General features: G+C 43.5%; 1 protein-coding gene across 2 annotated transcripts in view; it reads left to right on the forward strand.

Annotated features, from left to right (window-relative positions):
- Window positions 1-4870: 4870 nt before the first annotated feature.
- MYO5A (myosin VA) overlaps window positions 4871-13111 on the forward strand; it is a 63184-nt gene continuing 54943 nt past the window's right edge. The window contains exon 1 of one of the 2 annotated variants that reach the window (XM_063313878.1): window positions 4871-4972. In XM_063313878.1, the coding sequence (XP_063169948.1) occupies window positions 4946-4972 (27 nt within the window). In that variant the 5' untranslated portion in view covers window positions 4871-4945. The remainder of the gene's footprint in view (window positions 4973-13111) is intronic. The other variant, XM_063313879.1, reaches the window with a different exon arrangement.

A 13111-nucleotide genomic window follows, 5' to 3' on the forward strand; every position in this document is an offset into this window, starting at 1 on the left:
AGACACAACTGAAGTTTACTAAATCTAAAGCTTTACAAAGAAGTTTAATGTTGGCTCAATGTGTTCAGTAGAGACACCACAAAGTGCACTGTTGTGAGTGGTGTTTGTTTAACCAGAATTTATTAACAGGACTGAGATAAAACTCAGAAAACACTGCAGTGATTTCTCTTGCCACTGTATTATTGAGATGTCTCTCAAGGGTCCTTTGAAGTAAAATACTTTAATCTTAATAAAACCATTATTAATGAAGCCGAGCCAAATTTATGTATTTTAAAATCTTTAAGGATCTTTGATTGTTGTATAAATATGCACACAAATATAAATAGCACAAATACAATAACTATAATCACGTCCCAAATGGACTAATGCACTGTGCTCTATGTAGGGCTGCCCTTAAAGAGCATCCAGAAGCTTCAATTGGTATGAAGTGCAGCAGGGCAAGTAGCTATGGGCATTTCTCCACCTGCACATACTACATCTCATCTCTGCGAACTGCACTGGTTGCCAATAGGCTTCTGGTTTACGTTCAAGATGTTGGTGATGGCCTATACAGCTCTCCCTGGCATGAGGTCAGGCCATTTATGAGACTGCCTCTTCCTGATCGTGTCTGCCTGTCCCATCAGACTGAGGTGGAGAGGCCTGTTAAAGGCCCCACCAATTAAGGAATCTGGTGGGACCCAGGAAGAAAGCTGTTTCTGTCCCTGCACCTGCCCTGTGGAACATCACCCCCGCAGGGCACAGATTGGCTCCAGCTCTGCTGGCCTTTCATGAGGCCCTGAAGACGCAGCTGCATTCCTGGGCTTGAGGGTCGGAGCATCTGTTGAAACCGGTGAATTGGTTTTGCTGAAATTACTGTATTTGTATGGATGGTCATTTCAGATTGTTTTTATCTCAGTTGCCAATTGTCTATTCATCATCTTTGGTGTGGGTTTTTTTCATGTTTTTAAAATTATTGTTAGCTTCCCAGAGTTACTTGTTTGAGATAAAACAGGACATTCAGAGACCCAAGAATGAAGAAGAATGGTAACTAGGGATTGTTTAGAACATGTTTCAAATATGTGGTTTAAGCATAATTCTAAGCAATGGGGTGACTATAAATCTAAAAGCATGACTGGTTTGATGGTTTCTGATGAAAGAAATAGTGTAGGATGCTAGTTAATGCGAAGCACTGCGGGTGGGTTAGACCATTCCTAGGTAGTATCAAGAATAGACTTTAAGAAAAATGGACACGGAAGTAATAAAAGACTGAAAGTGGAACTATATATATATATAGAAAATATGAGTCCTGTATGATGGGAAAATGAACAGAGAAATTTCAAGATGCACAGATGCTGGTAGACAGTGGACAGGATGTGGTTTGTTGAAAGGAACAAGAGTAGCTTCATATAGAAACATGCACCTGCCCAATTTGTTCTATGTAAGTGAGCGTTGGGTATGTCAAAAGAAATGTAAATTGAGTGCGATAGGAACAGACTATTGAAGAAGAGGTTGGGTCAAGAATTAAAGGGTGCTGGATGAATGACTGTGCCCCACCCTCCTTATGCTGGTCTTTGACCATAATGAAGATTCGTTTGTTTGCTTGTTTGGGTGCCAGATGAATGTGGACTGAATATGAATGTGCGCAAAGTGTGAAATAAGTGTGTTGAAGTTATTTGGTTGCAGAGAGAGAACGAAGGAGTACTGAACTGCAAAACAAATACACAAAAATGTGAACAGATGGAGAGGAAGACTAAGCCAACTGTGGTTGGATTGCATGAATAACATTCTGGAAAAAAGGTGAGAAATTTAAAGGAAAAGCAGTATGTGAAGCAATTTATGGACACAGTGAAAGCAAGCAAACATTTAAAAAAGATGGTGAATAATACTAACATCAACTAGTTTTAGCCATGTTTCATTTTTCTTACCTCATGCCTTTAATCTTTCAAATACACTATGTCTTGTTCTTTTTCTGCTCTGCAACTTATTTACCCCTAAAGGCAATGGCATAATGGGCGCATACGTATGTCTGTGTGGCTTATTTCGTGATGGCTTAATATATATGTAGACTATAGTTATTTTGAAGAAATCATGACCTCGGCTGTTACAGAGAGCCAAAGGCTCCACTTCACCTTAACGCCTTCCTTGGAAGTGGATTCTACAGAACTGAGCAGGATTGATTCCTGCTAACATCTTTATGGAGTTCTTGAGGCTCTCTGAGCTTGGTTGTTGGCTTGCAGACGTTTCACTACCGAACTAAGTAACATCAGTGCGAGGGAGTGTGGGGTTTGCTGCCTGTCTATACACAGTATCTTGCCCTGCCAGTTTTGGTGGGGGGTGCAGTTTCCTCCTTGGTGGTTCCTGGATTACAGTATTTTCTGCCTCATTATTTGTCCGGTGCTGATCCCTACTTATTTGAATTGGGACGCTGGAGGGGATGCATTGCAGTCTTTTTGTTTCCTTCCTAGGTTTTTTGTTCTCTCTTGACTGGTGTGTCAATGTTGTCTCTTGCAAATAAACAGGCAACAAACCCCACACTCCTTTGCACTGATGTTACCTACTTGGGTAATGAAACATCTGCAAGCCAACAACCAAGCTCAGAGAGCACCAAGGACTCCACAGTTCCTCTGAGCTACAGATAATTCTCTTCTATTGGTCTTTTTAAAAGATAAAAGAGTTGTAATAATATGTCGGAATAACCTTGGGAGACAAGAGGAAGAGCTGAGGTAAATGAAAATTGAGTCTGAAGGAAGAGCGGTGGTGAAAGTGTCTCACGAGGGCCCCCCCTAGTTTTCGGGAGAATAAAAGTGACCGATGGGAGGGGCACTTTCAGACTTGCAAGATTCTGTTAATGTAACCTTACAATAAAGAAGAGCTATTACTTCTGGGCATGCTTCTTGTCTAGTCTACCTCACAAGACTGACAAGAGTTGAGTGTAACTTCTGGAGCTACACACAGTTTTCTTGGCAGCAATGGAAGGTGGTGGTGGTGCTACTCCTTCCAAGCTGTTTTTCAGCTTCCCAGTCTAACTGCATTCTGGGGTGTGTGTGTGTGTGTGTGACTCCAATCCAAGTATGAATAAGGTCCAGTCCTGGTTAGCTGTTCGTAAATCAGCTAAGTTCAGTTAGAGGAAGCACCCTCCCAAGTGTCACAAAACCCAGGGGATACTGATGGGCCACAGGTTTGTTGAGCTCAAAATGTGCCTGTGCTGGATTTGCTCACTGCACCAAGCTGTGTATTTTTTTTTTTTTTGGCTTTGGTTTAGGAAGGTGGTCAGTATTGACCTCCAAGGGTCAATGAGACTGCCCAAGGGTGTCATGCTCACTGTTTCAATGTGCGCTGTACATCGTAACGTTTCACAGGCCATGGTGCTGACGCGCGTTTCTGTTGGGAGGGAGCTGCTGTGATACCTTGTGCCAAGCTCTGTATCTGTGGAATGTGTTTGGGTTATGTGGTCTACTCAAGGACTTTTCCCGCAGATCATCAGGAGCCGTTGGGAGCACCTGGGATTGTGAGCCTGGGAAGATTCTACGGGGGGAGGGATCTCGTTTGTACCAAGGGTTTTTTAGTTTGCATTTGGTGCGCTTTTCCCATTCTCAGCTTTCTTTGTGATCCTTCATACTATTCTTAAATAAATCAGATATCTTTATGATCCTGTTTATGAGTCTGATGGTGTTTTAGGATAGGCAATCCTTACAAAGGGGTTGATAAATGTCTGGGGTTCAATAGGTGGTCGATAAATGATGGAAGGTCGACTGGGGTCAATTCATGTTTTGGAGCCTCTGTAGAGGTCCACACCAGTACCTAGTCCTGAAGATGAGGGGGCTAGTGGCGAAAGAGTGTTACCCAGGGTTGGATGGTCAGCCACCAGCAAGAACAGCCTTGAGTAGTCTGTTATCATTCTTCATAATACTATTAAAGTATTATTTTCATACAATAAATGCTTGTGGGAGCCAGTTTGGTGTAGTGGTGAGGGCATCAAGCTAGAAACCAGGAGGATGTGAGTTCCAGTCTCGCCTCAGGCACAAAGCCAGCTGGGTGACCTTGGGCCAGTCACTCTCTCTCAGCTCCAGGAAGGAGGCAATGGCAAACTACTTCCGAAACACCTTGCCAGGAAAACGGCAGGGACTTGAACAGGCAGGCTCCGAGAATCGGACACGACTGAACGGATAAATAAATAATAAATGCTTGGGGGTCAAGGGTCGATAAACAGCCTGAAGTCTCATGAAGGGGTCGATGAGCTAAAGAGTTTGGGGACCCCTGGTTCAGGACGATGGAGGCCGTGGACCCAGCCATCGTAACACGGAGAGCCACTACGGGGTAGCGGCTAAAGCGTTAAGCTGGCACCCGGGAAACACAGGTTCTGTCGACCCTCCTCTCGCCCTCCCATCAAGGCCGGCGACTCCCCAGCTGGGCAAGGAGGAGGACGGAGCCCTCCGGGGGGGGAACGCTTACCAGCCGCGGCTTCACCCAGAGGGGCAGCGGAGGCTTTCGCCCGGCCGCGCCCCTGGACTCCCGGACGCCCCGCGGCCGCTCCACCTCCGGCCCCGCTCGCTTCCCCGGGCCGCCGCCGGGCGCCAGGCGAGGCGAGGCGAAGCGGGGCTCTCACCCCGGCCCCCCACCGCCGGCGGGCGGCGGCCGCGCGCACGCTCGGGAGCCCTCCGCCGCCGGTACCCAGAATGCCTGAAGAGCCACCGCCGCCGCCGAAGAGGAGGGAGGCGGAGGGAAGGGCGGAGAGGCCGGCTGCCGCCGGGCCGCATCCGTCTTCCCGGCGCATTCCAGGTAGCGACATGGCCAGCCCGGCGCGGCGGCGGCGGCGGCGGCCGCTTCCCCCGTAGGACAACCAGTAGCCTCCCGCGCCACCGCCTCCCTTCGCGCTCGCCCCGCCCTTGGCTCCTCCGCCGGCCCCGAGGCGGGAGAGCCGACCTCGCCGCCGGCCTCGGGTGGGAGCGGCGGCGGCGGCTCCACCATGGCGGCCTCCGAGCTCTACACGAAGGTGAGGCGCGCGCAAGAGCGAGCGAGGCCTCCCCGGGCGGGCGAAGGCAGGCGTGGGGTGGCCGTTGGAGGGTGCCTGGCAACGCCGCGGGCGGGGCGGGGGGAGTGTTGCTGGGGGCGGCCTCGCGCCTCAGGTGCCCGCGACCCTGCGCGGGGGGGAAGCGAGGGGACGCGAGGAGGGGCGGCTGGCCGCCGTCTCCTCTCTTTTCGGGGGGGGGCTGGGGTCCCTTTCCGCAGGTGGGGGAGGAAAGGAGGCTCGGCCGTAGGGAAGGAAGCCCCCTCCCCATCCCTTCCTTGCTTGCGGCATTCTTTCCTAGGTTGGTCTTCGTGGGTTTTTTTTTTTAAGTTATTTCTCGCTCTTTTGTTCCCTGCTCTGCTCTGTTTCGGATTGCGTTTTTCCAAGATAAAATACAAAGCAGGGCGACATGGCGGGCCATCAGCGTGGGCCTGCAGCATCTTTCAGCCCGCACCTTACTGCCGTGTCCTCCATTCATTTTATCTCCGTCTCCATCTCCAAATGCAAGAGAAGGGGGTTGGGGCATCTTCTTTATATCGTTTTTTAATTTATTTTTAGGACTACGGTAGTTCACTCCTGCTTTCTGCAGTTTTTGCAGGCCCTCCCTCAAGATCCCCCCCCCCCCCCCTGTTGGGAATTTTAAGTCCCTGCCCTAGAAAGACTAAGAAAGCATCATTTTGTGCATTGGAAAAGCTAGCAACGTTTAGGGCGGAAGAACTCTAGGTGGAGCAAAATCTGCTTCATCGGTGCCTGGAGTGCTGTCTTTGTTTATGATGAGGCTTCTTTGAACTACATGAATCATGCTTGGTTTAATTTTGATTATTTACGGTACTTATAACGCACCCCAGTCCCAAAGGACTCTGGGTGCTGTACTGTGCAACATTTAATGAAAAGAAAAAACATTAAATAAGTACATCCAAATTAATGTTAGAACCAAATATTAACCACAAAAGAAAAACGAAGATAACACCCACAACATGCATGCACTGTCAGTCACGTGGGACCAAAACCATTTTTGATCAGCTTTAATTTGTTGATGGAATTGCAGCAAGGTGGAAGCTGCAGGTAACTCTGGAGTGAGAATACTGTATTCCATAAGGTGGGGGCTGTGTTAGAGAAGGCCTGCCCTGTGAACGTGAGAAGGGGAGGGAACTTTCAGAAGGTTCTCTGAATGACCAGGCTGGATGGGGAGATTTAATTTTGGCAAATCTTTGCCTAATTGCAATGTCATTGTGATATTTTCTTATTCCGCTCAGTAATAAGTTTGTTGTCCCACTGTTGTCCTTGGTGGTAGCCGTGGTAGTTCTGGTTTCCTTAGGATGTACAACTAGTGATGGGCTGTGCCTGGGAATGAAGAATAAGGGATTTATGTTACTGTTGATCAAAAAAAATCTTTCACATCTGCAAGGTAGTGGCTTTCATGCTGTAAATTACTTGGCTGCAATTATAATCAAGGCAAATCTTAAAACAGAAACTAGTCTAAGCAGGTAAAACCTATTTAATTCCCTGTTGTCTGGAATTCTCCATTCTTTATTTCTGGGGGCAACTCTTTCTCTTGTTCCATATATATATTGGTGTTGCAGAGATGTTTGGTGGAATAAGAAAAGGACCTGGTCTGTAGGATTCTTTAAAAAAAAGTCAGCTGTGACTGTCAATTTTTTTTGATCCCCAGCACACACCCTGAAGGTTTCTGTTGTTCATACAGTATGAGAAATTAAAATGCCTGAACAATTAACTTTTCAAGATGAGGATTCAGCAATGGCCAAGGGAGCTTTAACTTAAGATGTGTTCCTGCCTAGAGATTCCCAAATTCACCTTCAACTCTTCTATTAGTATTTTTGCTTTCCTGCTGTTTAAAGAACTGCAGAGCCTAAAAGAAATTGGTGATGTAGAAATGGCAAATTTGCTTTTTTTTTTTTTTTTAGACTGGGGACACATGTTACATTGACTAATTTTGGATTAGCATGTTACAATTTAGTTAACAAACCCTAGTGTGAATCAGATCACTTTTTATTTTACTCATTCCTTTGCCATTTTTGAAAAAGGTTTTTTGGGGAGGTGCCTTTGAGTCAGTCTTAACTCCTGGCAACTGGCTGGACAAGTCCATGCAGTTTTCTTGGCAATATTTTTGGATGTGGTTTGCTACTGCCTTCTTCCTAGGTCTGAGGGAGGGTGACTGAGCCGGCTTTGTGCCTAAGACAGGACTATAACTCAGGTTTTTCCCAGTTTCTTACCTAGTGCCTTCAACCACTACACTAAATTGGCTCACTTTGAAAAGTTACATGAGCTTAAACCTTAAACCAATTCTTAGGTCCTGAAGAATGTACAACCTAATAAATACTCCAGTCACTTCATTTGGAGAGGGAAAGAAGACTGGTGATATTGCAGTCTTAGCTTTAATTGACTCCATTCATAAGTCAGTCAAGCTTATGTTCTTTGAATACATAGATTGGAAGTAATGCCGTTCAACATAAAAGTCAAGAACCACGCTATCAAGTGAAAACCCCCTAAATACTGTAGCAAGGCAACAAAATCTCACTACTTGTGACATTGGCTCTCACTAAATGACAGATGGTGCTGATCTGTGGAAAGCAGAATAGAATGATTTTGTTTTGAAAATAAGGCAAGACATTTAGCAGCTGAATCTGTAGTCAGAAGTACGCCTTTCAGTGAGGTTTACACCCATGTAAGTGGGGCAACATAGATGTCTTGTTTGATAGCCCATGTACATCTGATAGATTGTTTGTGTTGAGAAGTATGTGCAACCATCTATTCTTAAAGGATACTTTAAGTTGGATGACTGTTAATTTATCAGTTAAGAGACATCGTGCAACTATTTTTTGTTTTCCTTAGTGGATTTTCTTATGGGGGCAGGTGGTGTGGGGGGGGCAGATGAAAGAAGCAGTAGGAAAACAGTTGTGGAAGATGTTCCCTGGACCTTTCCTCCCTGCTTTTTAAAATTCAGTGAATGAGGCAGGATGAACATTTGCCAAAAGTGTTGTCTGGAAGCATCCAAATCTTACTGGCCCCTGCTTAAGGACATTTGCAGGGTGTATAGAAACCTTGATGAGCATTGTATTCCTGATAGTCTGTAATTTAGAGGATAGTTACATGGCACAATGGAGAAAAGATGTTCTAGATCAGCTGACCAGTGTGGCCTGTTTGTTTCAACAGAAGTTACATACGTGCGTAAGATCTGAGATCGGATTTGGGAGATAGAATGTGTCTGAAATAAGCAGAATATTAATGACTTTGAGAAGAAAGCAAGACATTCCTTCTGTGAGAAAAAGTAGACAAAGACACTTTGAAGAACAAGGAAGCTTTGAATATGTTCATCTTAGAGGTTGCATGGTACACATGAGGAGAGGTGTGGAGAAGAGTGGCTAAGGCAAAGTATCTCTATTTTTGTAACTTCATAAAATAAATGAATTGAAAAACTGAATGGAATTGTATGCTACTCCTTCAGATAGAAGGCGTATAAACTTGCTTTACAACAAGAGACTGCTTCTGTAGAGATGTGGTTTTCCAATGGCTGAAGAGAACATTCAATTTTTTAAAATGGCTAGTAAAGGAAGATTTCTATGCATGTTCTTACATTGTCCTCTGGAACAAGGTTCCCCCTGAGACCCAGATGGCTCCCACTCTGCTGTTGTTTAGAAAAGCTGCGAAGACTGAGTTCTTCACCCAGGCCTTTGGTGGGGAAGAGTGAGACCCCTCACTTCATCATGCTTGCCATCTTTTATCTTTACAGTAAAATCAATAAAACATAACAAAATAATTTCTTTGATTGTTCTGAGCTGCCCAGAGTCGCTGAGGCTTGGGCAGCATATAAATTTAATAAGTTGTTATTTTGCTAAGGGTGAATGTTAAGCCATTGTGCATGCTAAATGACTTTTCCCTTTAAGGTACAAATAGTAGAATTTATATCCTTAAGAAAAGTACAGATTTTAGTCATTCAGGTTTTTCTTGTAATTGCTTTTGTCCCAGGCATAGAAATTGCAACCTATGTGGCATAGATAGTTCCTTCTTGATTTCAAGAAACGCATACTGAAGGGAAGAGATCCCTGAGCTTGTTCTGCACTTAAAGTAGCCTTAAATTGTTCTGTGATTGGTATAAAATAACACTTTGAATATATCAATACTATGATTAATATAGAGGCAAGGAAATAGTGGCCTATTTGCTGATGCAACTTAATAAATTCAAAGTTGCTTCCTTGTTGTATATGATCAGTTCTTTTTAAATTAAGGATTTTACATCTTTTCACAAATATTTTTGCTGGTTAAGTTAAAAAAAACCTGCAACATAAATAATCTCTCTGTAGTTAAGTGCCTTTACCTCTGTGCTGAATTGTGAATTCTGAACTGTTTGCATATTTCTGAGTGATTCTGCAAGTGGTGAAATGGTACTCCATGCAACAAAGAATGTTAAGCCATCAGCTTTGTTAACATTACTTTTAAAGAGATTTTCTTGGTATAACATTACTCTCTTTGAAGTACCTTTCCTATCATTGTTGCATGAAATACATTCTTTAAAATAATATTTTAAAATAATTAAAATAAAGGACTTTGGGGCAGCTTATAATACACCCAGAAAAGACCAAATACAAAACAATCCAAAAAAAAAAAAAAAATCCAGAAGAGTAAAACAACTAAACATACCCCAAACAGACAAAAAACTAATAAAGGCTCGGGATCCATCCTAACCCCAGACCTGGGGGCAGAGCCACATTTTGGCAGCTGAGCACCACAGTCTAAGAGACTAGGTATAAAATTGCAACAGCAGGGTAGGATAGAAACAGGCTTGGGTTTCAGCAGTTACAGAAATGGTGTGTGAACACAACTTCACAAATATGCAAAGTGTTGGTAGAGTGCCAAGTTGCAGTTACAGTTTCTAAGGAAAGAAATCTTTCTTTCCATGCATTTAAAAAAAGCCTTACAGACCAACAGTTACATTTTGGTTTATAAGGATCGAACCATGTGGCTTATTCTAAGGAAGGTATGGTGAACATGGGCAGGGCTGACTGCAATGTGAGAGGCAGGATTTTATTTATGAAGAGATAGTCTTGCTTCACAGGTCAATTCATAGGAAATGTTTATTAATATATGTTGTACAGACCAAAATCTGCAGCTTCAAGAAATCAGTCTGGATGTATTGCCTCCCCTCCTGCTGAAATTCTTTGGAACAAATACCCTCATGTTTGTGTATTTGTGCAAGGACACTTGAAGAGGTAGACTTCTGCGATCAAGGCCTCATTTTAAAATATGTTAATTAGAGCAAGCACCTAACCATTATGATTTAAGTCTAGCCAAGTGATAGCAGTAATATCTTGCTCACGCATGTGAACATCTTCAGTGTTAACATTATTTTCTGTAGAGAATCACAGTGAATAGGGAAGGTGTTCATGGCTCTGTCCAGGATGTATTTTGACTAGTTGGTGTTTAGTGAAATGTCAGTAGCTTGTGTTTCCCACCTGCTGCATTACTGCCAGGAATTGGGCCTTTTTTTTTTTTTTTACTATGACTGCCCATGATGTGGGCTGGAAACATGTTCTTAAAGGACAGTATATATGCTTTCTGTGCATAGGTTATAATCATGTAAAGTTTCTCTTAATAGTTGAAATTGTCTGCTTTTAAAAATCTAGTCTTGTAGCATTCATTCATTCATTTTCTATCCCACCTTTGTTATTTTTATCAATAACTCAAGGAGGTGAACATACCTAATACTCCTTCCTCCCCCTCTTTTCCCCACAACAACAACCCTGTAAGGTGGGTTGGGCTGAGAGAGAGGGACTGGCCCAAGGTCACCCGGCTGGCTTTCACGCCTAAGGCAGGACTAGAACTCTCAGTCTCCTGGTTTCTGTAACAATATGTATTAGCATTTATTTTTAAAATGTCTTTACCACTTTAAGCAAAATTAATTTACTTTGGGGTGTGGTAGGCGATTACTAGTTAAGTGCTGAATAGGCTCAAATATCTAACCACTAACCATTCCCTTCTCCTTGTTGATGCAATCCATCCTATGAATCAGTACTTTGCAAGACGATTTGATATAGTTCTTTAAAGGGGGTTGCAAAAGGAGAATTCCAAAGTTTCTCTATGTCCCCATGTAAGGATAGAGTCACACAAAAGTATAGGATGCCAAAGCCATGTATCGTTTGTATGCGTGATATTCCCCCCATGGTTATTGATATACATTGAAAAGAATGATCTGTAGAAACATGTGCTTTACTGCCACCCAACTATAGGTGGGTAATAGCCGCTATGCCTGTAGCCAGCTGTGGCAATCTGAAACATTTATCATAGTAATATTTGGGCTTACTGTACAGACTGTCCTAACCCATGGTTTGTTTTAGCATGCTGTATTGACTAACCCACATTTTGCTGGACTTCCATAATATCAAGCCATAATGGGAAAGTTTGCAAATCAAAACTAAGCATACTACCCAGGACTTGATATGAGATATGAGTCCAATCATTCTAGCTGTAGCTTGATTCAAGTGCGCTGCTGTGTGATGTACTCCTCTACTGATTGGTGGAATATGCAATGCGAGCGTATTAAGTAGCACTCTGGACCCCAAATGCCCTTTGGAAACATCCCATTTTAACAGCATCCCTGAAGGTTAACCTTGAGGGGAGGCAAGCTACAGTATTCCAGACTTCTTCTTCTTCCTAGCGTTATTCCCGCGCTATGGCAGGGTCCGCTTGTCGGCATATCCGTCTCCATTTGGCTCGATCCAAAGCATCTTCAGGGGTGACGTTCACGCATTCCATGTCCTCCTTAATGTGGTCCATCCACCGTTTCTTGGGTCTACCACGGGGCCACCAGGGTCCAGGCACACAGCTGTTCTTGCCACCGAGTCTTCTTTGCTGCGTATGACGTGTCCATACCATCTAAGCCTTCCTTCCCACAGTTTTGCCACAATTGGCGCGACTCCCAGTCATCGTCAGACATCATCGTACAGTATTCCAGACTGAGATGGCTATAACCCAAAAGACATAGAGTATGTCCAGGCTCCTGTCTCCTTAACAGTGCAGAGGGCAGGGCCACTGAATAAAATGGTTGACAATACGGCAAAAGTGATTATATCGAGAGTAGGTTTGGGGGATAGCATGTAATGAATGTGAGTAAGAAGCCAAGATTAAGCAGGTTATTGAATATTAATATTTTTGCTATTAATCTCACTATTTCTAGAGAAGGAAGAGCTCATTTGGGAGGTGCAAAGGGCACAGTGCTAGGAGCAACCTCTTTGAATGTTAGCATTTGATGACTGTCACAAGACGGTGGGATTTTGCCATTCTTCCAAGAGGCCCGGAGAGCAAACACTCTTGTTCTTTGTGCTGGGGAAGGAGTAAACTGAACTTTTGTGAAGAACCCTGGCAAGGAGAGAATTCAGCAGTCTGACATGGTTATCATTCATTGATCCTTACGTAGGTTTGAGAGTCGATAGGATCACTTTGCCTGTTATAATCAGTTTAAACCATCTGGCTTACTAGTTGCCAGCACAGAGTAGATCTTATCCCATGTCTTGCTTACAAAGGTGACAATGATTGCTGCCCAGGTTACCAGAAGCTTGCACCACCATGAATACTGGAAAACAGTGGATGGTTTGAGCTATATGTATATTCAAGTAAGTTACTTTCTTATTCTTACTGGTAGGATTGAGCACAAGATCTCATTATTCACAGATCATAACCTCTTTGCCCAGATTGCAGTCCTATTTAAGTCACAGAAGAAACTGGTTGATTCAGTTGTAATGGATTATACCCAAGGAGAACTTTTATGCATGTTATGGGCTAGGTATAGAGTATAGTTTTAATAGAGGAGAATAATACTCTATAGTTTTGTTGTGTGCATTTAGTGATCAAACTGTGGCAGATTGTTTTCATGGTCTAAGTAGGTCCTGAGTGTTGTAGAGCATGGCTGTGTTTTTCGTGTTCTACCTATGGAAACTGACAATTTTGGAATAATAATTTTGGAGTGATGTTTTCCCAGTTGACAGAATCTAACACTGCATGCTATTTAAAGTATATTAATGTACTTTGATTTTTTAAAAAAAATGATACTACATATTTAACTTTATTTTAATTATAGAGGATGATGTATTTTCCAGTATTAGTTTGGGA

This window comes from Candoia aspera, chromosome 13 (genome assembly GCF_035149785.1).
Source record: "Candoia aspera isolate rCanAsp1 chromosome 13, rCanAsp1.hap2, whole genome shotgun sequence".
NCBI classification, from domain to species: Eukaryota; Metazoa; Chordata; class Lepidosauria; order Squamata; family Boidae; genus Candoia; species Candoia aspera.